The sequence below is a fragment of the Procambarus clarkii genome, chromosome 26 (genome assembly GCF_040958095.1).
Source record: "Procambarus clarkii isolate CNS0578487 chromosome 26, FALCON_Pclarkii_2.0, whole genome shotgun sequence".
Lineage (NCBI taxonomy): Eukaryota > Metazoa > Arthropoda > Malacostraca > Decapoda > Cambaridae > Procambarus > Procambarus clarkii.
This window is the reverse complement of record NC_091175.1, coordinates 5,320,126-5,347,284: the sequence shown is the minus strand read 5'-3', so window position 1 is coordinate 5,347,284 and position 27,159 is coordinate 5,320,126. Positions and strand designations below refer to the sequence as shown.

Below are 27,159 nucleotides of genomic sequence, written 5' to 3'. Positions count from 1 at the left end.
TGGGGTGGGGGTTGGGAGGCATGGGGTGGGGGTTGGGGAGGGAGGCATGGGGTGGGGGTTGGGAGGCATGGGGTGGGGGGTTGGGGAGGGAGGCATGGGGTGGGGGTTGGGGAGGGAGGCATGGGGTGGGGTTTGGGGGTTGGGGAGGGAGGCATGGGACGGGGTTGGGGAGGGAGGCAGAAGAGGGGCCCAAAATAGCAAGGTTTGGCCCATCAATCGGATGACAGACTAATTATACCCACCTGAGTCACCACTACGGATAATACACTTTCACTCCCAGCACCCTACCCCCGGTGTCCCCCCCCTGCCACCACCATACACCCCCCTGCCACCACCATACACCCTCACCTGCCACCACCATACACCCTCACCTGCCACCACCATACACCCTCACCTGCCACCACCATACACCCTCACCTGCCACCACCATACACCCTCACCAGCCACCACCATACACCCTCACAAGCCACCACCATACACCCTCACCAGCCACCACCATATACCCTCACCTGCCACCACCATACACCCCCGCCACCACCATACACCCCCCCCAGCCACCACCATACACCCCCCCCCAGCCACCACCATACACCCCCCCCAGCCACCACCATACACCCACCTGCCACCACCATACCGTCCAGTGTTGCGTGGTGTAGTACCTGTGTACTTGTTGATGACTTTTATTACAGTCTTGTGGATATCCCCCCCCCTCTGTAATCCTGCAGGGGTTCTATCTCCCTGTTCCTCTCTCTCTTATATGTTCAACTCTGTTTCTGCCTTCCTCTAAAAAAATCAGTAACATCATACTGGTTTCCTATTCTATAACGCTGTGTACCTCTAACATGGAGTTCTGAGCACTGAAGATTGTAACATTTGTTTCATTATTGAAATTTGGATAATTTAGGGTGGAAGTATCTGCACTCTGTTCCAAAATGGCATGCATCCCCTCCCCATCCTGCATTTAAGAGGATGCATAAAAGTGCATCTTTGCACCTTTTGAACCGTATTTGCATATTCCCTGTGCATAGTATTTGCAAATATTCTATTTTGTTATTTTTTCCGGTTGTTTATACCTGTGCTTGTCTTGGTCACCTCTTTACTTGAGACATCTCCATTTTTTGTCCTAATTTCTTCGTTTACGCATTCTTTCTCACTGTTGCTCTCGTTGCTAACATTACCAGGCTGTGCAATATGGCTGCTGTTTTGTACCACAATACCTTCTCCCTCCACAGGTTCTCTGCACTACCCGTTCCAGAGTTTTGGTCACTGTCCAGTTTTGCTTTTTCACAGTCGACATATATCGCTGGTAGCTTTTCTGTGAATGTTAATCTGTGTGCCTCAGGTATGATCATCAGTTGGGTTATGTTTTCTCATATTAACCTGTCATTATTGCAAGTCCAGTATATTCCTCGTCTGTTTGTGCATGTTGTAGATAATGCTGCACAGCTCAGGTGAACTCTTGTGTTACAGATGCAACACTTGACGCCTACAATACGTCTTCCAAATGCTTCACAACACTTGCCACACACCTCCATTGTCTTATGCATTGTATTTGTGCTTCATAATACGTATCCCTTCTTGTCCTTAGTATTTTACATGTATAATATATGTACATATATAATATATGTATATATTTATATGCTTAAACTTTATGGACAGGAAGGTAGAGGAAGGACAGTCCCCGGCATTGACTAATTTACAATAGAAGCCGTTTCCTGTGAAGGAGTGCTGGTGAGTGGCTGGAGCAGCGGTAGCAACCATTGCAAGTTGTGGAGCAATATGTCGCATACCTGCATATACTTCGTCGGAACGGCCGACAGATGTAATTATTGCATTATCATCCAACACACCAAGTTAACTCTACACCAGACTTTTCGTCATGTGATCCATGAGCGGCGCAGACTCGTGTTTGGACATTACTTCAAGTTAAGTAGTAACGTAATCTTAAGAGGCACCAACCAGTGACTACACAAGTGTGACATGACTTATAGCGTCAAGCACACATGTAAGTATACCTGTGGGAAGTGGCATGTATCCCTGGTGGATACATGCCATGATGAACAGTGGTGTTCATCGCCAGTGGTAACATTACACCACCACCACACCCTGGCCGTGGGGAGGAGACCGCACGCCGCCGCCGTCCCCACCAGCTACGCCACAGCCTGACGTCAGGTGTCACCGCCCCTCGTCTCTCTCACTGTCCACAAGGCGCCGCTGGTGTGTCCAGCCTCCCGCCAGTGACTCCCATACAGGCATACACACCGCCACGAAGGGAACTGTGTTACAGCACCGCAGCCCTCCAGTAAACTCTCCGCACATTAGTACAAAAGTTGCGGAACCAGCTGCCAGACCACCTGTGGAGCTGCTGGTTTTCTGCCAGAGATTTACAACTGTTCAACGTCATTAGTCGTCTTTCTGCATGTAGATCTGTGAGAGTTACAGCTAACACTGTGGAGAGAGGCGAGGGTTGGGGTAGGGGAGTGAGTGAGTGAACACCTGGCTGAGGTGTGCGGTGGTGTGTCCTGTTGCTCCAGCAGCCCCGTCTCGCTCACCGCCCCACACCTCAACCTCTACACACTCACTCACTCACCATCCTGCCTCTCATTATTACTATTCTCTTCCATCGCCACGTATTGTCATGCTCACTCACTGTCCCACTTATATTATTTCCATTGACTTATTGTGCATGTAACTGAGTAACCCGACTGAGCACCCACCACACGTCCTCTTCTGCATACTGGCAGTGATTGGAGATTGGAGACTGATCGTCTTAGCAATGTTTAGTGAGGGGTTCTTCCCTGAGGGAGATTGTTATGGAGCTGTCAGCTGTCAGCCTTGTTCTTCTGAAGCGACTTATCTTCGTATGAAGCTAAGGCAGAGTAATCAAGCCCAAGTGTATTACCATATGTTACTGAATAAACTTAAGCATTATGCTTGTCCTTCCGTCAAACCTAACTCCAAAAACATTGCTATTCGCCACTGGTAACTTGTGCACCTGTACTGCGCTAGCCCTCACATTAATCTATAAATAGCAGTCGCCGTGGCACAGCGGCTAGACACTCGCCCCGCGCTTCGCGAGCGATTTGCCCTCGGTTCGTATCCTTGCCTGGGATGACTGACCAGGGGCCAAATTTACGAAAGCACTTACGAACCTGTACATCTTTTCTCAAACTTTGGCGGCTTTATTTCCAATTATTAAACAGTTAATGAGCTCTGAAGCACCAGGAGGCTGTTTATAACAACAACAGTTGAATGGGAAGTTTTCATGCTTGTAAACTGTTTAATAAATGTGACCAAAGCCGTCATAGATTGAGGAAAGATGTACACGTTCGTAAGTGTTTCCGTAAGTGCTTTCGTGAATCTGGCCCCAGGCGCCAATCCTTAACTGTACGCCTCTGTTCACCCAGCAGTGAATGGGTACCTGGTTGTTAAACGATTTGGCGGGTCGTATTCCAGGGAATAACAGGATGAAGGACTTGCCCGAAACGCTATGCGTGCTTGTGACATTACGAGAATGTAAGAACTCTTGTATATACTGTATATAGAGCAATAAAATAAAGTGAAGAGGACCTTGAAGGATCAAGTTTTACATTAAGGAAATCTGAGAAGCAGTGACACAGGGCCTAGCGAGCACCTATGACAGAGGCCTACTCCGCCAGGCGCCCACACAGCCTACTGCACCAGACACCCACACAGCCTACTGCACCAGACACACACACAGCCTACTGCACCAGAGGCACACACACAGCCTACTGCACCAGACACACACACACAGCCTACTGCACCAGACACCCACACAGCCTACTGCACCAGACACACACACACAGCCTACTGCACCAGACACACACACACAGCCTACTGCACCAGACACCCACACAGCCTACTGCACCAGACACACACACACACACAGCCTACTGCACCAGACACCCACACACAGCCTACTGCACCAGAGGCACCCACACAGCCTACCGTTGCTGATCCAGTCTTGGTTGTCTCTGACCACCTGTCGCCCACATGCACATTGGTCAGGAACACTTAGTATCCCACCCCAAAGTTCACTGCCCCCCCCTTCACCCAGCGCCCCTACCTTGTGCTTGTCCAGGGATAGCCGCCCCCCTCCCCGGCTACACACCTGACCAGGCTTGGGCACTGGCTGTACCAGTCAACGCTCTCATTCGTAACCTATTAGATACATTTTGTCTTAACTTTTAATTCTCTCTGTATACGTGAAAATGTAAACATCAATATTGAGCAACGCGCGCGCACTCTCAGCACTCAACCATCATCAAACAAGCAGAGATGTGATCAATGAGTGTGAGGGAGGAGGAGGAGGAGGAAGGGTGAGTGTTGACAGCACCTGACCCACTCACTCCTCCAGCTGGCACATGAAGTAGAGAGTCACAACCCGCACTAACCCGCCCAAAACACACACACAAGATACTCACTACTTGGCACAGTCTATGAGCTGGTACTCGTTAGCACGCTCGTAGCAGGCCTGTACTCCCTTGTCCTTCCACAACATCTCGGTGTGTTCGTAGAATTCCTCCGGGTAGTCAAAGTCTTTCTGCGAGGCCACGTCCTGGATGTAGTCGACGCGGAACTGGTGGGCTGGGTTTTCGAGCGCTATTGGGGGCGTTAAGGTAGACATATTGCCGGTGATGGTCTGTGGAAGAGGAGAGGAGGCAAAGCGTCAGCTGGCGGGCTCTACTCCCACTACTACTCCTCGCACTACTGACTAACACGGCAGCAGGGGTCCAGTGCCAGGGGAATATGAGGAAGAGGGAGGAGTGAAATGTGAGGCAGAGGAGTGAAACATGAAAGGGAGGGAGTAAGGGAGGAGAGAAATATGAGGTGAAAGGGGTCAAATGCGAGGGAGCAACTCACAAACACAATGGCGATAAGGTCAATATATACAACTGTAGGTTCACCCATGTCATCAGCCTGTCTTCCCTGTCAGTGTCTCCCCCCCCCCCCCGCCCCCCAACACACACGTGGTGCTCGTGGTACACACCAGACACACAATGGTGCGAGAGCGAAGGAGCAGTGTTTACAGGTTGAGGTGGTGGCAGTAATTCCACCATGTGCTCGCATACAGCTCACAATGTAAACAACACTATTCGCCAGCAGGGTTTGAAACCCGCTTAGCTCAACCCAACTGAGCCCAATACATCCTAACCTACGCTAATAGAGCCAAGCGTAACAACTGTGTATACCTTATGAACACATAGAAAACGAGCCTCGTGGAATAGTGTTATGTGGGAAACGAGCCTACCCTAAGTGGTCACTAATTACTCTTATTGGCCGGGTCAGGGGCCAGGGATCTAACTACCCAGCCCCGCGGATTGCATCAATTTTGATGGAAAGTGAAATTCTTTCACTTTCCATTAACAAATAACTGCATATCAAAAGACGCATAAATATACGCAGGCTAACAGTGTATTTAACATCTGAGGAGCAAAAGCCGATTTTTTTTATGAAATCATCAAAAACTGTTAATCAAACATTTTTATTTATATTACATCAAATAAATTAAATTGCATTAAACACAAAATAAAGGACATTCGGTTAAATAGAAAATTAATTACTCTAAATACCTCGTGTATCAAATTCTTTAATACATCAGTAAACCGTAAGTAATATTAATGTCTTACTTTATAAGAGAATGACAAACATTTAAGTTGAGCCTATGAATTATTGATATATAAGTCTGGGACCAGGTACTAAGACATTATATTATTCATCGTCATATATGTGTGTGAGTGTATATATTACTGACAGTTGAGAGGAGACACCTAGTTGTGCTTGCGGGGGTTGAGCTCTGCTCTTTCGCCCCGCCTCTCAACTGTTACTAACTCCCCCCCCCCCCCCCCCCACCCACCAGATATATGGCGTCATGTATGGAAAGTGTACATTCTTTCCTTTCTCACCGCCTTCCTCACCCTGCATATTAATAGGTCATATACCACTTTCCTACATCTTAAGGTTAGCCTTTAACATTGCTAACAGACACGCCATTTTGAGAAAACTTGCTAAAATGAATGTTGCCGGATGGCTTCTACGGCGGATAAGAGGCTATCTATCCAACAGGAATTCATCTGTACTGTTCCAAGGGCATAGGAGTGTAACTAGAGATTTTGACCTTGGCACTCCACAGGGAGGTGGTGTCAGTCTTACTCTGTTCAACGTGTTAACCAATGCACTCCTAAACTCAGTAACTATGAGTTTAGGAGTGCATGAGCCATGAGGTGTCCTCGGGTGCCCCCGTACAACTAAATTACTAAACATGAGGAAGGAACTGAATATTTCACGTGTAAGAGATCATTTCACTGAAATTAATGCTTTAATTGGTATCAAGACGCTTAGGCTAACCCACCCTAGCCCCTGCACTGAAGCCCTCCAAGCCTTCTTTCTTGAAGGTCAGCATCCCTCCAAATGGATTACCAAAACTGCCACTGTGCTCAGAATGTATAATACTCATCTTCTCTTCCAAGAGAGACAACAACGACACTTTCCTGCCCCATGGGAGATCACCCCTTTTCAAATTATTGTCTCCCCACATTTCACACCCAAGAAGCTGATTATGATCAACCTCATGCTTCGATATGAAGCAAAGTACAATGCTTTAAGCCAAATTTGTGCTTTGGTCAGCGAGCGCTCCCTCCTTGCACGAGTTCCACGGTGCAACTGGAAGTGCGTGCAGTTGTTGTGACCCCGAGAAATGGTTCCTACTATGAGTGTGGAGCGGTATAAATAACTGGGCCTTCACTCCTAAAACATAATTGGTTGCCATAATCCTTGCACTCGAGCGCGTATATGAATCCAAAGTTAACACGCTAATTGTAAGTGACTCCTTGACTGCCCTCAACTCCCTAAGGCACAACTGTGATATGCGTGTGTCTGAAGCTAGCACATATAATGAAATAATCAATGATGGAGTCAGTATCTTCTGTGGATTCCTTCCCATATTGGTCTCCGAATGTATGATAGAACTGATGAGTTGGCCAAGACTTTTCTGGGAGTTAGCAGCATCTGCCGATGTAGATTTGACTAAATGTAAACTCTGTCAACAGAACTATTCGCATACTTTGCGTCATTATATAATGGAAAGTGAAAAATCGCGGAAATCAGAGATAACACCATCAATGGAGTCCAAGAAATGTGTAAGTTCTTCATTCATAATGATGTATTGCCAGGAATCTTAGCCAAGTATCCAAAATTTCCTTACTGTAGGTGCAGCCTGCACATGACAAGCTGCCGCCCAGTTGGGTGGGTGTGCAGCAAGACTAGTAACTGTGTGACTCACCATAGATGTAAAGTGCCTTGTATAGTTACTGTTTTGAGCCTCTTGTTGAATCACTTGTTATAAAAAGATTATTGATTATGTATTCATTGGGCTGGACGGTAGAGCGACGGTCTCGCTTCATGCAGGTCGGCGTAATTCCCGACCATCCAAGTGATTGGGCACCATTCCTTTCCCCTCGTCCCATCCCCAAATCCTTATCCTGACCCCTTCCCAGTGCTGTATAGTCGTAATGGCTTGGCACTTTCTCCTGATAGTCCCTTTTCCCCGCCTTCACCTAGTTGTGCTTGCTGGGGTTGAGCTCTGCTCTTTCGGTCCGCCTCTCAACTGACAATCAATCAACTGCTACTACTTTTTTTCATGTATATATATTTGTGTAGTAGGCATCCTTCAGTCTCGGGAGACTATGGAGTTGCGCTCTGGTTGCTCTCCTGGGCGCAAAGCCTGGGTGGGTCGAAATGTAGAAGCTGTTACCCATGCAGCCGGTCCCCCCCCCCCTCTCCACGTTGCTGAAATTATCCAATGGAAAGGCGACGCCAATACACATGGTTCCAGCACCGTCGCTGGAGCTGCCAGAACGAGGTCGAAGTCAACACCGAACTGCCTTAGTGGCTCCAACTCCGGATTTTCCTCGAGGTTGACTCCTGAAGCCTTTCCCAAAAGTGGCGGAGGTATGGCCGCAAGGCAGTGGAGGTTTAGAATCAGGGTTTTCCTTCCCCTAGATGAGCTGCTTTCCCAGGCTAACGAGTCCCATCTACCCGGAGCAGCTGGTTTTAAGATGCCAGAGGCACGCCACGTATTTGTGTACATGGATGTACAGTATATATATGTACCTGTGAATGCAAGTAACATTAACAATTGTTTAACTAGCTTAAGAAAATCGTCACTTGCTTAGCTAAACGAATTATGAGGTTCAGTTCATGAACCCATTATGTGCCTCTGTAACCCCTTTCTGCCCCACTGCCCACACGATGAGTATCCTACATAGGTATAGAGCCTACTGGGCTCTTATCATATTTACATTTGAAACTGTGTATGGAGTCAACCTCCACCACATCACTGCCTAATGCATTCTATCTGTTAACTACTCTAACACTGAAAAGTTCTTTCTAACGTCCCTGTGGGTACTCAGTTTCCACCTGTGTCCCCTTGTGAGCATACCACCCGTGTTAAACAGTTTATCTTTATCTGTAGGTAAATACAACTAGGTGAATACACGCACAAAAAGTCAAGGGTGTTTTCTTCTCCCCTCGCCACGTGCCCGGGGCAGCCTCGCCACGTGCCCGGGGCAGCCTCGCCACGTGCCCATATCCACTGGCACATATCAAATTCCTTATCCAAGAGGCCATGGTTCCTTACCGAGGGGCGCACGTTCCAGGAGGACACGACAGAGGGCATCACCAGCACCAAGTGTTGGGATTAGCGAGGGGAAGAAATAGTGTAGAAGAGAGGAGAGGGAGTTGAGAAGAGAGTAGAAAAGCAAGAGGAGAAAAAGAGTGGAGAAGAGAGAGATTGAGAGAGATTGAGAGAGAGAGAGAGAGAGAGAGAGAGAGAGAGAGAGAGAGAGAGAGAGAGAGAGAGAGAGAGAGAGAGAGAGAGAGAGCAAGCAAGCAGGGAATGGTGGGGTGGGTTGGGTGCATGAGTGAACGGGTCACGAGGTCAGGACAAAGTCAAGGATTCATTTTCAGGAGAGGTTATCAGGTGTGGGGCGAGGTTGTCAGGGGAGGACAGGCGGTCAACTGAGGCTACACTAAGAGGCTGTAAGGTGAGGCGAGGCCGAGCAGTGAGGCTACACTAAGAGGCTGTAAAGTGAGGAGAGAGGCCGACCAGTGAGGCTGCAAGGTGAGGAGAGAGGCCGACCACTGAGGCTACACTAAGAGGCAGTAAAGTGAGGAGAGAGGCCGAGCAGTGAGGACCTAAGATGTAGTGAGGTGGGACGATAGGCCACAAGAGTGGTGGTACCTTAACCATACACAAGTTAAAAGTCCCGCTCCTGTGCCACAACGGGCTCACCATAGCCCGTGCTACGGGCTAATGTGAGCTATCTAAGTACATAGTTATGACGTCGACCAAGCTAACGAGGCGCTTGACCTGTCATCTTCAATCCGGTGCCCCTAGAAATCACATGAGACAAGCCCATGACATCACCCTAACAAGAGAAATGCTGAATAAAAACACTTGTATAATAGACAAAACCCAAGATGTAAGTAGATTACAAATTCTTGAAGCAATCCACCATGAATACCCAAATCACGGAACTATTTACTCTACCCACCATGAGAGTAAGAACAAGACCGAAACATAACGACGCCAACACAGAAGACAAATTATATATATATATAATATATATATATATATATATATATATATATATATATATATATATATATATATATATATATATATATATATATATATATATATATATTGGTGTATACTGGCAGCAGGTTTTCTTTCAAACATGTTTCATTGAATATGACCGCATATTCTGTATTTATTATTTTCTGGTTTAGGGCTTCTATCCCTCTAACTATTTTCTTAGCATCAGGGCTTAATTGAAATAGGAGTTCTCCAAAACTCATTTTCGTACTTTTAAGGTGAAGAAAAGAAGTGATTTACTATAGAGTGTATTACACTTATTTATATAATTTGCACAACGTTTCGAACCTCCATGGTTCATTCTCAAGTGGAGGTTCGAAACGTTGTGCAAATTATATAAATAAGTGTAATACACTCTATAGTAAATCACTTCTTTTCTTCACCTTAAAAGTACGAAAATGAGTTTTGGAGAACTCCTATTTCAATTAAGCCCTGATGCTAAGAAAATAGTTAGAGGGATAGAAGCCCTAAACCAGAAAATAATAAATACAGAATATGCGGTCATATTCAATGAAATATATATATATATATATATATATATATATATATAATGTTTCACAGCCAAATAAGTTCTCACACAAATGTTAAGGATCTAATATTACATCATAAGATTTATTACTTGAAACTAAATAATAATGTAATTTTGAAAGCCTGTTTTAGTAATTAAATGTACTGGTAAAATTACACAAACACATTCATCTTGGATTACATTTTTCCATGACGTGAGTCCCCAAGTATGACGCCTCCATAATTACAAGCTTAGCAACGACTTGCAGCGAAAAGTTTGTGTCCTATTTGGCGGCCTTACCCTTACCTAAGTTTCACAATTCAGCTATTTGGTAGCTGCAATTTCATCAGAATACCATTTACACACAACAAGCTATAACAACGTGGCTGAAAATTAGATGCCTAACCCACACATGAAAAGAATGGAAATTCCGATCACTTATCAAGTCGTGTAAAGAAATTGTAGACTCACTATAAGGCCAGAGGGAAGGTGAGGTGAAAAGCAGAGAATTAAACATAAGAATAAACGAAACTGCAGAAGGTCTAATGATGAAGAGGAATATAATTAAAAACAGACAAAAATACAAAAAACTGAAGCGAAAGGAGAGTATAGAGGGGTAAAAAACTGTCAGATTACGCTTGCTAAGAAGGTTAAAATATTTAACTATGTACTGAGAACAAGCACATACAGAGTAGTGTACTATGTACACATACACATGTAGTGTACTATGTACACTACATCAGTACACCTCAGCTCGTCAGAGGGGGCAGAGGTGTTATTTCTCAAAATGAGGGAAGACATACGAGGGTTGTTATAATAAATGACAGGACGAATTGATCACTGCAAGGTTTGAAAGTCCTATCAGTTATATCTCGTATCACCTTCTCATCATTCCTGTATGTCTGAGTGAATGTATTTTTATAATACACCACAATGTCTTCTCTTGGGGGGCCGATTTTCCATCCCAGGGGCCTGATTATCCTCAGTCAGATGGCGGTCTAGCTTCTTTCTTACGATTTCGTCGAATTCTGCATTGCTGTAATCGTTGTTAAGAACAATTTGGCGGACTCATTATTGGAGAAGTATTTGAATTGTTCATTCAATTTGGCGGATTCAGATATATATTACTGAATGAGACCGAAAGGGTGAGATCAATTATTCTAGCACGAATCTTCTCTATTTCCCTAAATTTTTTTCACTTGAGAAGTTTAAAAATTAACGTTCCATAGTTAATTTTTAGATTTATTTGGCCCGACGCTAAGAGATGCGTTTCATTAACTCGTGATAGCATTAGACCAACCACTTGGGCTGGACAGTAGAGCGACGGTCTCGCTTCATGCAGGTCGGTGTTCAATCCCCGACCGTCCAAGTGGTTGGGCACCATTCCTTACCCCCGTTCCATCCCAAAACCTTATCCTGATCCCTTCCCAGTGCTATACAGTGGTAATGGCTGGGCGCTTTCTCCTGATAGTTCCTTCCTTCGTAATAGCATTATCACAGGCAGTTTGAATAACAAAAAAAAAAGAGGCAAATTAGAATAAGAATGGCGCTCCCTCTATAGGCAAAACAAGAAAACAAATAGAAGAACGTTTCAAACGCTCCACTCTATCCCAACAACGACGAGGAATATGTAGGGAAATAGGAATAATCGAGCCTAAGCTGCAAGAATCATATAACATCAAAGAGAGGCAATTAAAGAGAGCAAAAGACCATAAGTGAAAGAGAGAGGAACTCTAAATACTTTTTCACCCATGCAAAAACTAGAACAAAACCAACAGCCAGCGTTGGGCCCCCTACACAATGGTGAGGGAACTTTCACAGATGACAACAAAGAAGAATGCCGATTCTACAGTACGATGCTGTGTTCATTGAACCCCTGAACACATTGATGATCAATGATCCAAACGATTTCTTCAACGTCAGTGATTTTGTCCCATCAGCTCGTGGAGCATACTTGGAGAGGGTTTTGGGAGTTGGTGTACGCCCCAATCCTGATCTGTGGCCAGACTCGATCACTACGCCACTGTAGACGGGGACTAGTTTTGACTTCGGGATTCCTATTGTAGTCCCGACTTGTATAACTCCTATACAAGTCCAGCCTGGCCTCAGGCCAGTTTCGGGGAGTAGAAGAACTCCCAGAACCCTCTCCAGATATAGGCTCTCAATGCCTGGTGCTATTCAAATTGGGTGAAACAATCCAGGGCTAGGAATCTCCACGCACTTACACATCTACTTACGAACCTGTACATCTCTTCTCAATCTTGGCACAATGGATTACATTTACTAAACAGTTTACGAGCATCGAAACTTACCAATCAAATGCTATTGTAATAAGATGCCTCCTAGTGCCTCGGAGCTCAAACTATTTAATATATGTAAATAAAGCTGCCAAAGATTGAGAACAGATGTAGAGGTTCATAGGTACTTGCATAACTGCTTCATGAATGCAGGTCCTGGTTGCTAGCAACAAGGAGCCACCACAGGAGCCCTCCCGAATAGGTTCTGTAGCAGCAAACAATGATTAAAACACTCCATGGATTTTTGACAAGAAAAAGATGAATGATAAGACTCATAGTACTAATAATGGCCAGATATGGTTTACTCATTGCTTACCAAGATATGAAAATAATTTAAACAAATATCAGATAAAAATGGTTGCAAATGGCCTACACCCATCCTTACACTTTATACATCACAATTTGGACGTTTCCTTAGACTAGGACCTAATGAGCATCATCTTAGATGATGCTCATTAGGTCCTAGCATCATCTTAGAAGCATCATCTTAATGAGCATCATCTTAGAAGACTGGTCTTGCCTCAATCACTAAGACCAATATTTAGACAAACAACAGCTTGAGTAATGTCGATTTTAAATAAAAAAAGATAAAACTTTGTCAAGAAGACACACTCTGGAGAAATTAATACATTTTTTTAATACCGTAAAGTATTTAAGTTTTAAATCTGTACAATAAGAACTCTAAACTGTGAAATGGAAAGTTGCCTCAAGAAAAACAGACCTAAACATAAAACGGAGAGACCCCCCCCCCCCAATGAGGATACATAATTAGGCAAGTTTTCATCATATCAGATCAAGAAAGGAATTCATGGACTAACATACATTAACAGAGTAGTTTGATGCGTACAAGAGATGCAATAAAAGTGCCATACTCACCTAATTGTGCTTACTGGAATACAGGTTCCAGAGTGTATTAGGCTCTGTCATATTTACATTAGAAGTGAGTCTGGAGTTTGCCTCCTGTAATTAGTGTTGGAAAAAGTAATGGTGATTGTGGAGATTGTGTGCGCGGGTGGAATACTGCAGGTTGTAGTGGTGGTGGTGATTGTAGATTTAGTAGTTGTGGTTCTAGTTGTAGTGATGATGGTAGCGGTGTTTGATATTCGAGTTTTGGTGGTGTTTGTCGTTATGGCAGTTATTAGAGGTGTATCGATATACTGGTATCCGTCTATTTGCGGTGGTATCTGCACAATTTCTGCCTATATGTTGACATTACCAGATGTTTATTATATAAATCGTCAATGGCCCAAATGCAACTATACGAAATTAAGTCAATGTGTTTTTGTTGTGGCAGAGAAGTAATGTTTCAACCGTTGTTTCATATGAGCATCCTTAACTGATAAAATAAAAAGTGTTTTGTTCGATTAAAATATCTGTTTAGGTACATCCACATTTATGTACATTTATTTGCGCTACACACACACACACACACACACACACACACACACACACACACACACACACACACACACACACACACATCCACATTTTATGTCCATATTTAGACTTTTAGAGTCTAGGTAGCGCACTTGAGTTCGTTCTCGCAAAATCGGGAATTCCTGCTTCGAATATCAGATGGGGCAGATATGGTTGGGCATGTTTCCTGTCACTTAATGCCCTTGTTCACCTGCCTTGCGTTGGTTCCTGGGATCAACGTACCCGCGGCCCGGTGTCTGACCAGGCCTCTTGGTCGGTCTGGTCAACTAAGCTGTTGGACGCAGCTGTTCGCAACCTGACGTATGAATCACAACCTGGTTGATCAGGTATCCTTTGGAGGTGTTTATCAAGTGCTCTCTTGAACACTCTGAGGGGTCGGCCTGTTATACCCCTTGTGTGTGGTGGAATCGTGTTGAACAGTCTCAGGCCTCTGATGTTGATGAGAGTTCTCTTTCAGGGTACCTATGGCACCTCTGCTTTTCCACGGGGGTATTCTGCACATCCTGCCATGCCTTCTGATCTCATGTGGTGTTATTTCTGTGTGCAGGTTTGGGACCAGCCCCTCTAATATTTTCCATGTGTAAATTATTATGTATCTCTCACGCCTGCACTCAAGAGAATACAGATTTAGGCATTTTAGTCGGTCGCAGTAATTTCGATTGTTTTTCGAGTGGATTCTAGCAGTGAAATATCTCAGCACACTCTCCAGGTCAGCAATTTCTCCAGCTTTGAAAGGGTCTGTTATTGTGCAGCAGTATTCCACTCATGATAGCACTAGTGTCTTGAAAAGTATCATCATTGATATATCATCTGTTGCTTGAAAGTTTTCTCTATGTTGTCTACTTTCATAAAAATCCTAGTGTCATCTGCAAAGGAAGATAAGGTACTATAGTATGCGTCATTGTCTATGTCCGATATGAGAATGAGAAAGTACGGGAGCAAGCACAGTATCCTGGGGAACCGAGCTCTTCACAGTTGGTGGTCTGGATAATAATTTGACTATTACACACTGAGTTTTGTTAGTTAAGAAATTGTAGATCCATGTTCCTATTTTTCCGGCGACTCCTTTTGAACACATTTTGTGCACAACAAGCACAAAGGTGACACCATGGTCACCTTTGTCGAAGGCTTTTGCGAAATCTGTGTATATTACGTCAGAGTTTTGTCTTCTATACCATTTAAGACCATGCCATAGTAATCTAGCAAATAGTGTGATAGGCATAAGTTACATGTGGCTGGAACTAGTCAGCAAATGGATGGGTATACAGCAGACATCTTGTAAGACTTGTCATATTATGGATCATTATCTTCTAAATGTTCTCAGCTCTTCCTTACATTTCCAGAAACTTCTAAAACAAATAATACACATTCAACTCGAAATTAGTTAACCTAACACTGCTCCAACTCTTAGATATACTGCTGTTATTTTGTAAGATCATAGGATCGCTTCATGGATATCTGCATTTAAAATGAGAACAAGTTAATGCTTTAACCATTCAAACAGCTAATGTGTTGTATGTTTCTTATTACAGAACACATTATTTTGATGTAATATTTCAACATAAGGATATTTATGCTAAAATTAACATATACTTCATCTGAATATTAGTAGCTATACACACACACAATATATATATATATATATATATATATATATATATATATATATATATATATATATATATATATATATATATATATATATATATATATATATATAATAAAGATGACCAATGGGGCCAAGCAACGGACCCACCGAGTTTAAACTCGGTGGTATTGTTTTACACTAAGGCAATACAAATTTGCCTGCATTTTTATCCTTGACCGGTGTTGTACGTGAATTAATGAGAGATCCAACCAGGAGAGATTCTGGAGATCAGACCAGGAGATCCTACTAAGAGATTCCATTGGGGTTTATAATCCCAAATTCACTGAAGGAGCCAGCTAGTGGGACACACTTACAAATTCTAAATTCCTACCAACTTTTCCAAACGACTGCAAATAGGCCAAATAGTGGCCCAATAGTGAAGAACATTGTCACAGCAATGCTAGAGGCAGCTTCTGGAACAAACTATGCCTCCTAGCTGTACAAGCTCCCCATACTGGGGACTTCCTGTTGGCTATCCCTAATTCCACATCGGGCACCCGCTTGGACCATCGGCTGTTAAGAATTGGTTATGCCCTGCCCCTTGCTGCACGTCTCTACCGAACACGTGTGTATCTGCAGCTAAACGTTAGCAGACTAACAGGATTGCAATGGCCTCATCTGTCGTAAGTCAGAGGGAAAGATGTTTCTTCAGTTTCTGATGTGTGGTTTAATGATCATATTTTCAGCCAGGTTATTGACTCATCATCTGCAGTCAGAGGGAAAGAATGCTAGACCTGAAGCAGTCAATGAAATCAAGAGACGTTTGGCTACAGCTAAAAGAGAAGTGTCCAGTACAAAGGGAACCTCAAATGTGCAGAACTGATAACAGTCACAAGCGCACAGATGGAGTCACCCTGCAGCCATGAAGAGGTGGTAAACAGGTTGTGTGGGACTACACGAGTGCATCTACATTGGCTGATATCTATCTACATCACAGTACAGCTGGTGGTGGTAGTGGGGCTGCTACTTTCTGTGAAACCCAGAAAACTAATAGGCACAGGGACTAGAATACAAATACAGGTTCATGCCAATGAACTCCAGAGACGCTGGGCGCCTGGTGTAAATGTGTATCTAAGTTTTTAAGGGAGGTGGGTGAGGAACTCATTAGGAGTAGTAATTTTTGTTTAACTTGTAATAGTAATATCACATAGTCACGGGAAAGTATTTTTACCACTTGAAAGATTATGATTATGAATGAATAGGTGGTTTGTAATGAGTCTCATTGGTCAAAACATCAAACACCAGTTTACATAATTCACTCTGCCACTGAAAGGAAAATATAATAGGGCAGTGAATAGAAATGAATATATGTAGATTAGTGAACAAGAGGGATGGCTCTACTTTTGTGCTTGCGAGTTTATTGGCATTTTGCGTAAACAATATAACTTTTGATGATAATTTTACGTATTGGCATTTGGCTGTTGAGGCAGACGACGTGCCTTCACACACTAACCTTTTATTCATTTTGAAATTGGTTTGCAACAAGTTAGATTTGCAAATAGTTGATATACTTTATAAGAGAGAGTATCAAGAGCTTTATCAATTACACCCCCCATTATTCAGCATGTAATAGTATATATAGTAGACCAAATAATTACGAGAGACATTCAACAAATATGGCTGACTTTTAAATGTTCGATCATATTACACTTGAAACTATAGAAAGAAGATATCCAGAAAATATAACAGATATAGAAAAGAATAGATATAAAGAAAAATATGAATCCAAGAAAGAATAAATAACAGCATGGAAGTTGCAGATCCTGACAGCTTCTTTATGCATGATATGCAAACCTCTGAAAATATAACTGATATAAGCATGAACTCTGCAGATTTTGAGAGAAATTGACAACGTGCCCATGCACTCCGCTCCAGGTCAAGCCTCTCAGAATTGAGTACAGTGAATTACATATATATATATATATATATATATATATATATATATATATATATATATATATATATATATATATATATATATATATATATATGCATGGTGTAGTTGATGTTGAGGATAGCATTATTATGTGATGTCTTATTTTAATGTTTAAGAGGTTTGATTGTGGCTAGGGATGTTGGTGTACAGGTGCGTTGTTGGTTGGTGTATTGTTTCCTAGTGCATGTGTTGATATATATGGGGGTGAGGTGTTGCAATGTGGTCATGGTTTGGGGTGTTGCAATGTGGTGATGATTTGAGGTGTTGCAATGTGGTGATGATTTGTGGTGTAGTACTTGGGGTGACTAGTTGTCACGGGGGTTAGTGTTGGTGATGCTGCAGTTAAGTGTGAGTGGTGGTCTGTGCCGTGGAACTTTAGGATTATGTTGTGTGTGATAAGTCACTCGGGTCTAGTGGAGAGGAAGGGTTGTGGGTGTGTATAGTGATTTTGTGCGATGTGTTATTTGAGATGTAGGGGGGGGGGGTCTGATGTATTATGATAGTTTAGTGGCTTAGCTATCTAAGCCATCATTATGATGGCCTAGTGTGATGTTTCTGTGTTCATGTTGGTGTTGTGTTTGTTCATGGCAATGGACTGTGTCTCAAAGCTCTCCAAATGTACTCACTAGAAAGAAGACGAGAGAGAGATATCAAATAATATACACGTGGAAAATACTGAAGGGCCAAGTCCCAAATGTGCACAGTAAAATAGCAACATACTGGAGTGAACGATATGATATGTGCCGGACCAAGCGGGCTGTGGTAGTTATGCAGGCAACTCCAAGCAACAGGCTGTTGGACCACGCTCTCATAAGTCAAGCCTGGCTTTGGGCCGGGCTTGGTGAGAAGAACTCCCAGAACCCCATCAAGCCGGTATCAAGCAGGTGTGGTAATGAATGGTGGTCCAATATTGCTGTGACGTGTTTTGAAGTGGTACTGGGGTTTGTATTAGTCTGACTTGGAGTGGTTAAGTGTGGATTGGTGTGGTGGTCGATGAGGATGTACTTGTGTGTTTTTGTATGTAAAGTTGCTATGGAATATGACATGGTATTGGTACTGAAATGGTATGAGGTCGTATTGGCGCCTCGAAAAAAGACACACTCAGTAGCTCTAGAAATATGCTCAAGACACATACCACTATACAAAATAGAAAACTATGCAAATTAGAACGAGAACGGCATTCCCTTCATTGGTGAAGAAAACTAATTATGGAACAACTTGAACGCCCCACGCTATCTCAAGAACGACTATGTACAGAAATATAACGGATTGAGCTAAAGTTACAAGTCATATAAAATCCAGGAGGCAAAAAGCTCAAATGACCATATCTTGAGATGATTTCGGGGCTTTTTTAGTGTCCCCACGGCCCGGTCCTTGACCAGGCCTCCACCCCCAGGAAGCAGCCCGTGACAGCTGACTAACTCCCAGGTACCTATTTACTGCTAGGTAACAGGGGCATAGAATGAAAGAAACTCTGCCCATCGTTTTCTCGCTGGCGCCCGGGATCGAACCCGGGACCACAGGATTACAAGTACAGTGTGCTGTCCGCTCGGCCGACCGGCTCCACAGCACCACTTGATGATGAATAAAATACGTAATTGCAATTATTTTGCATTAATAGTGTCATAGATGATTCCGACTGTGATTAAGACTATGTACAACATTCAGATATCAGTGAAAAGAATGCTTCACTTCACCATCAGTGAAGTAAAGAAGAATCCAAAATACTTTTTCTTCTATGCAAAATCTTTAGCAAAAGCTTCATCTAGCATTGGGCCCCTTGTGCAAGAAATGAAACTCACATATGACAACAAAGATATAAATGAAATACTGAGGATACAGTACGATTCTGTTTTTAGTGAACCTGTAAACATATTGGAGCGGGATATCCTAAACGAATTTTCCATGTGATACTAACATTAAATAACCTCAAATGTCACCTAGTGGACTTTAGAGCAGCCATAGATATATACCGGTGTTATGTTCGACATACTTAAAAACAGCGCAGATACCACCACTTCTTAAAAGGGAAAAACACAAAAAAAGAAGTCAGTTCTTTTCATTTTTTGTTTGTGGTGGTTTTTTTTACATCAGCGAGGTTACATATTGTGTAACATCTTGCTTTTATTATGTAAAGTATTATTATATAACATTTACCATTGAAAATAAATATATGATGTCCTACAGTTGTTAAGATATGAGTTTAGAAAAGATAGAACATTTAACTTTTAGTGTTTATAGGAAGCCAAGAAGTTTTTTTCCAATGTATATAATTTTTCAAGCCAATATATTAGACTAGTCCAGCACTAAGGAGGCCGGGGCGAGGACTGGGACCCCAAAACCATCCAGTAACCACAAGGTAACAAAGGTTCAGCCCTTCCCTTTGCATGATTAACAACTCAACATGAGACATGAATGCCTGGACAAACAAGGCCCCCAATGGGGACCCCATTTCCACACCATCCTCTTAAAATAATGTCGCTTTTCGCTCGTATGTGTGCTATGACCAAAAATGGACGTAATTTTAAATTAAATTGGCTCACAAAAGTGACCTGCTGTCCCGTTTTCTGTTTGAGTCCTCCGGCTTACTCGGTTAGGTTAGGAAACATTCAATTATCGGTTATCATGACGTTTTGAAACCTTAGGATAACTTCTTGCCTTCCTAACCTACCAGAGGACCCTAATTATTTGTTATCTTCAAATTATGTCCATTTTCGGAACACTAGCGTTTTGAAAAGAATCACCACGGGTATAGAATCTCAGGTTTGAAAGGTTCTTGTTACCTAACCTGTCATTTTTCTTGCAGATTTGACTGCTACTTTATTGTGTTTTTTAAAGGGCATGTTGTGTTCTTATAGTGTGGAAATAAAGGACATTGTATTCTTTAAAGTTCTTTATTGTGTTTTCTTTATTCATGTCTTCCAGCATGAGTACACCCAAATCCTTTGCATTGCTTTTTCATTCTAGTCATGATTTGACTGCATTTTGTATGTGGTTTCCGTTTTTTATATTTTCAGTTATTCTGTAGCACAGGAGCTGGAACGTATCTTCACTAAACACCAAGTTAGTTTCTGTAGCCCATAGAAAGACCTGATTTGCATACGATTGGAGGTTTGCCCTGTTCTCTATTTTGTCTACTCTCATAAAAATCCTAGTGTCATCTGCAAAGGATGATACAAGACTAGATTGTGTCCTTGTCTATGTCCGATATGAGGATGAGAAAAAGTACTGGAGAAAGCACAGTAAGACTGAACTCTTCATGGTTGATGGACCGGATTTTATTTTGTTGACTATTAAACAATGGGTTCTGTTAGTCAGGAAATGGCAGATCCATCTGCCTATTTTTCCGGTAATTCCTTCTGAATGCATTTTGTGTGCATCATGGTCACCATGGTCACATTTGTCGAAGGCTTATGCAAAATCAGGATTTTGTTCCTTTTCCATGGCATCTAATGTCATGTCATAGTATCTCTTGAGGTTATAGTAGTAGTAACATAGTAGTCCAGCAACTGTGATAGGCAAGAGCACCCTGTTCTGAAACCATGTTGTCCAGGGTTATGGAGATGCTGTGATTCCATGTATATTGTGATTTTACTTCTTAGCCCTCTTTCATGGATTTTTATGTATGATGTTAGTTCTATCGGTCTGTAATTTTTTGCCTCTGCCTTATTTTCTCTTTAATGGAGTGGTACTATCTCTGCCGTTTTTAGTATGTCAGGGATAATGCCAGTATCTAGGCTCTGTCTCTTAAGAATGTGAAGTGCCTGTGATAAGTGTTTCTTTTATAGTTCTTGATGAATACAGAGTTCCAACAATCAGGACCTGGTGGTCCTGATTGTTGGAACATAGCATACTGTCTATGGCTTCTTCAAAATTCAGTGGGGGATAGGATGTTATCCATCTGATATATGATTTGATGTTGGTATCACATCCATGAAATATTCATTTGGATTATCAATCTTCAGTGTTTAGTGGCTCATCGAAAAGTTATACCGATTCCTCGGTATTTAGCTCATTTCTTTGTTGTGGTCAGCGAAAGTTCCAGGTTCCTTTCGCAGGGGCCCAATACTAGAAATGGTGTTTTAACTTGATGGTGAATTGGTGATTTAGCATAGGAGAAAAAGTTTTCCGGATTTCTCTTTCACTGATGGCCTTCTGCTCTCTTTGATTCTCCTGCATGGATATTGTATGATTCTTGTAGATATAATTCAATAGTTTCTATTTATCTATCTAGCTTTCTTTGTCGTTCTTGAGATAGAATGAACTTTCAAATTTTTCCATGATTAATTTACTTTGCCTCTAGAGGAAATACAGTTCCTGTTCCAATATGCATCTCTTCCTCTCTTTTTCTTTGGGGTAAGCAGTTTAAGCATATTTCTAGTCCTACTAAGCTTATTTTTTTCCAAGCACTGGTTTAGGTTTGCATTTTCTAGTTGTTCTTCCCAGCTTATTTCTGAGAGGTCTTGTTTATTTGCTCCCAGTTTATATGATTATTATTGAAATTGAATTTGCTGAATTCTCCTCCACTGGGATTCGGGACTGGTGGTGCAGCTCCATGCTTGTCAGAACTTCAATTAAGTTGTGATCTGAATAACAGGTATTTGTAATTTTTATGTTCCTGATCAATTATTCATTATTAGTGAAAATGAGGTCCATGGTGTTCTCCTTTCTAGGTGGCTCTACTATTTGCTGGTTTAAGGCAAATCTGTGCACATCCCTAGCAGGTCATTTGCATGTGACCGTTCATTTAGGCTACTTTCCGGTATTCTCTCGGATATAACTATTAGCTAGTTATATCCGAGAGAATACAGGAAATAACTATTAGAGAATACCGGATATAACTATTAGCTAGTTATCCTTTTTGAAGAACCAGTACACAGAGTGGTCTCTGAGACCAATTTTCCTTGCATTATTCTCATGTTGGCACATTTACTGTGTATAACTGATGAACAGATTTGGCACTGCTGGTAATCCACTTTCATGTTGCATTCTGTGCAAATTTTTACCAAAGACATTTTTACTGAATAAGTCTGCTCAATTATGGTGGTGAAAGCGGTGCAGGGGTGAGGGGACCCAACCAGTTTAAAAGGGGGGGGGGGTGTAAAGACCAGCTGGAAAGGTGGCTGTATGAACGGGCAGTGTTTCCCCCTCATTTCGCACTTTGTTTTGTTCAAGTATTAGACTACATTGCTTGCATTTTCTTACTAGTTACCTTACAGTGGAGGTGTCTAATTTCTGTCTGGGCACTAATATCCTGGAAACATTACACTTATTGGAAACACAAACTGTAACTGTCTCTATTTTCCGCTTGTTACAACTTGTAATAAAGTTGTTACATCTTGGCTTAACATGTCTATGACGTATTAGAACGTTGTTACAAATTGTTATATTGGTTGTTATACCTGGTTAGGTGTTAAAACTTGTTCGAACATTGTTGCAACGTCTTAGTTTCGGTGTGTATATGGCGGGTAGTAAGCACACATACACAGTGGTAACTCAAGATGGGCCTACGCTCGAGATGGCCCTCGTTTACACAACAGACTTATTTTGTGTATAATTTGTTCTATATATTAAGGTATGTTATCTAATTTTTTACAATTGTTACATTTGTTTACATGGACAACTATGATTTCCTGATGTTTCAACAGCGAGGGATGTGATTTTTAAACGGCATGGCAACTTTTACCTATCGGTAACTGGCACCTCGAGGGGACGCAGGTGGTTAGACCGGTCGTCTACACTAAAATTTCAATTATTATTTCCTTGAAACACAAGAGTTGGATGGCAATTACCATGGTATACTGTATAATTTGTTGGGACACACTTTATGATATCTGACCGTATTCCTGTATCACTGGAATATCCCTAAATATATAGTGTGTTTTTCACGGAGCTCTTCTCCCGCGCCCTTTCCCTCTCACACCATCAACTCAACCCTAGTATCTACTGCAGATACGTCGACGACAGGCTCCTATGTGTTGACAAAGATAACACAATGGAAAGGCTTAGTGGCAAGAACTCTTGCCACAAAGAATTCTGAGACGAAGTTCACTGTTGAGAAAAGTGAAGGAGGCAGGATTCCATTCCTCGATGTTCTCGTTGATGGTAATTTGGGTAGGTTATCACAAACGTGCATTGTAAACCAACTGATGCAGGAAAATGTATGAATGGTAAGAGTGAATGCACTGAAAGGTATTATATATATATATATATATATATATATATATATATATATATATATATACTTGGGGAGTAGAAGAACTCCAGAACCCCATCAACCAGGTATATATATACACACACACACACACACACATACATACATACACACACACACACACACAAACATACACAAGCAAATATAAATAAAACAAAGCTTGAATGGCCTAAGATGAAAATAACTATCAACTACGGCCCTAAAAAGATTCGAACCTGGACGGTCAAGATACACCCCACTGGATATTCGGTACCTTGTGGTAACCTTGTGGTGATTTTTGGGAGTACTAATACTACTCCACCATCGATTGCCTGTTAGTGGTGGATGGACCTGAATCTCACATGCTTCCAGTTAAGCTCAACTACCATTATCTACCTGGTGCCGATTATAGTTTTTCTATGAAAGCATGGCACGTGCTACTGCACCGAGCCTACAAATGTAAGACAAAGATGGTCAGACAATGGTGTCCAAGCCGTAAATCATCTGTAAGCTCAGCATGGTCCCAGCATGTGTTAGGATTTGATGAAAAACTATACTCAAGATTCACAAGTGTTTCTGGGTGGTTGATGGTTGTGAAGCATGCGTGGAAGCACGTGAGCTCCTTAACTTGTGATGTTTCAGAGGATCACTGTTCCAACACTCAAGTCTCTAGCCAGGTCTCCTTGGTGGTCTAGTCAACCAGACTATTGGATGCAGCCGCTCCCAGCATGACATATGAATCAGGTAATGATTCATATGTTAAGCCCTTGTGCGTGCCAGCAGAGGAAGTGTTTTAGTCTTAGGCCTTAAATTAATGTGGATATTAGTTCTCCCTCAGCATACCTAATGCACCTCTTGCTTTTGAACAGAGCTATTTTGCACATCCTGCCATGCCTCCTGGTTGCATGTTATTTCCATTTCCAGATTTGGAACTAGTCCCTCTTAATATTTTCAAAGTGTAGGTTATTGTGTATCTCTTGCCAGCACACTAAGAGAATACAGATTTAAGCATTTTAATTAGTTCTAATAATTTAATGCTTCATCGAATGGATTCCAGCAGTAAAAGAACTTTGCCACACCATTCAGGTCAGCAATTGCTCCAGCTTCGAATAGGGCAGTTATTGTGCAAAAATATTCCACCCTAAAGAGCACAAGTGTCTTGAGAATCAATATTTGTATGGAATCTGATTGAAAGGTTCTTGTTTTCCAGCGGGTTAATTTTTCTTGCAGTTTTGACAGCTACTTTACTGTGGTTTTAAAAAGGTTTTCCACCATGATTACTCCCAGATCTTTTACATTGCTTTTTATTTCTTTAGTGCGATTTGATTGCATTTAATACGTGATTTCCATTTTTATATTTTGTTTTTCTATAGCATAGGGGCTGGAACTTATCTTCATTAATCATCATATTACATTGTCATCAGAAATTATTACAAGAGCCCTTACACATCAAACTGCATCCTTGAATCTTTTATCAAATTCCATTAGTTTTCCAATATCCACGATGTAGGATTTGTTACTGTTGAAAATCAAGTTATTCAAATGAAAGACTTCTTGAAATCTGTTTGCAGTTTTCATAATTTTTAATGAAACAATTGTTAAGTATATTTTAGTATCTGCAAAGGATGACACAAGGGTGGTGGTTAATGTTTTTTATGTCTTGTATGAGAATAAATAAGACTGCCTTATGGTGAAGGGCTTAGTTGAAATTCTTGATGAGTTGTGCTAATTTTGGGCTGTGTATGTGTGTTTTATGAACGTGGATATGAATGTGAATAAACGAGGAAATACAAATTAGAATACGCACACTTGTGAAGCCTATACAATTCATTAGATGCTCTATAGTTTGAAGTAACTTTGTACTCAAAGAAATATATTTATGAAAAAAAAGCATGCTTAGTATTAAAACAATTTATGTGTGAAAGAATGTTTGTGTGATTATATGTATGTATTTACAGAAAAATATTGTACTGCACATGTGCCATTATGTTGAAACATTAAAATTAAATGTGTATCGTAAATATTCCTACGAAAAAATATTACTATAGTACTGCATACTAAAATTAATTATACATAACTAACTGTTTCAGTAATAAGAAATGCGAATCTTATTACATTATCTTTAAATGCTGATATTTATGCTAAGATCCTATAATCTTAAAATAACAAAGAGCAGTCGTTGTGTTAACCTAGCTGATTATGATTGATGTGTTATATTTCTTTTACAATTTCCGAATTGGTGAGGAAGGACTGACAATGTTTAGAAGATAAATTAAAGAAAGATGACTATTAAAAAAATAAAAAGATGTTGTGTCTATGCGGCACCCCATCCACTTGCTGACCGGTTCCAACGATGCTTAGAATATCTGAAAGAGAGACGAGATAGTTATTAATTTACTACACCTATATGAGAAGAAAGGAAGAACTCAGATATTTTTTAATAACTGAATGAAATGTGTAATTCTGATATTCCCTCCCCACCACATATTTCCCTGTTTATTTACAATATCTGTCTCTTTCTACCTATCATTGTTGTGTGATAATGAAAACATAATGAAAACTTACAGGAAAGGTGGAATTACATCTAAAAGTAATTAATATGAGACAGTTTGCTACCTGCACTAGCCGTTAGAGGGCTGTCTGGTGTTTCACATAAGGTGGTTGAGGGCTGTCTTAAGACAGCAGAGATTTGTTGACTGCTGTTTCTAGTGGGTGATGAGTGGATGAGGGCTATCTGGGTGGGTGCAGCATTCATGATGGCTAACTAGCGTGGGAAGAGTTGGTGAGAACTGTTTTTGTCAATATGGAATTGGTAGAGCACAGATCAAGGCTCTCCAGTGTAAAGTGTTAAGGGAGTAGTGTAAATTGCATCAATAACAGGCTTTTTTTGGTTTTCCCTAAAGCCGGTTACTCAGGCCATTTTTCTCCGTGAATTACATTAAAAACCAGATAATGGGGGTCCCTAATTTTTCCATGAACCTTAGAGCCCATCCATCCTCCCTAGTTTTCTATGAGCATTTGTCCCAAAAGTCAGTTTGTTAATATATACTTTTTCAGTTGCAGTTCTTCCCAGTCCCACAATAATGTTCTGTGACCATCCTGAAAAGCTAGTTATTGGGGCCATTATATTTGGATGCTGTCGACGGATGGACATTGGCATCGACGGTTTTATACGACCTAGGCATAGCTAGATTGGTCATTGGTGCAGAGTTGTTTTTAAGAGACCTAGGCATGGGTCGGTTATTGGCACAGGTTGTTTTAAACGATCTAGACTTTGGTGCAAACTGTTTTTAGCGACCTAGGCACAGGTTGGTCATTGGCGCAGGATTCTTTAAGGACCAAGGCATGGGTTGGTCATTCGTGCAGGCTGATTTTAGGGGCCAAAGCATGGATCGGTCATTGGCTCTGGTTGTGTTTAGCGACCTATACATGGCTAGGTCATTGGCACTGGTTGTGTATAG

At 41.8% G+C, this 27,159-nt stretch overlaps 1 protein-coding gene across 2 annotated transcripts in view; it reads right to left on the bottom strand.

Annotated features, from left to right (window-relative positions):
* Galphas (G protein alpha s subunit) overlaps positions 1-27,159 on the bottom strand; it is a 121,795-nt gene that overhangs the window by 40,538 nt on the left and 54,098 nt on the right. Inside the window, exon 4 of one of the 2 annotated variants that reach the window (XM_045739918.2) lies at positions 4,446-4,663. The exons of the other annotated variant lie outside the window; for it this stretch is intronic. Within the exon in view, the coding sequence (XP_045595874.1) occupies positions 4,446-4,663 (218 nt within the window). The remainder of the gene's footprint in view (positions 1-4,445; positions 4,664-27,159) is intronic. 2 annotated transcript variants of the gene reach the window in all.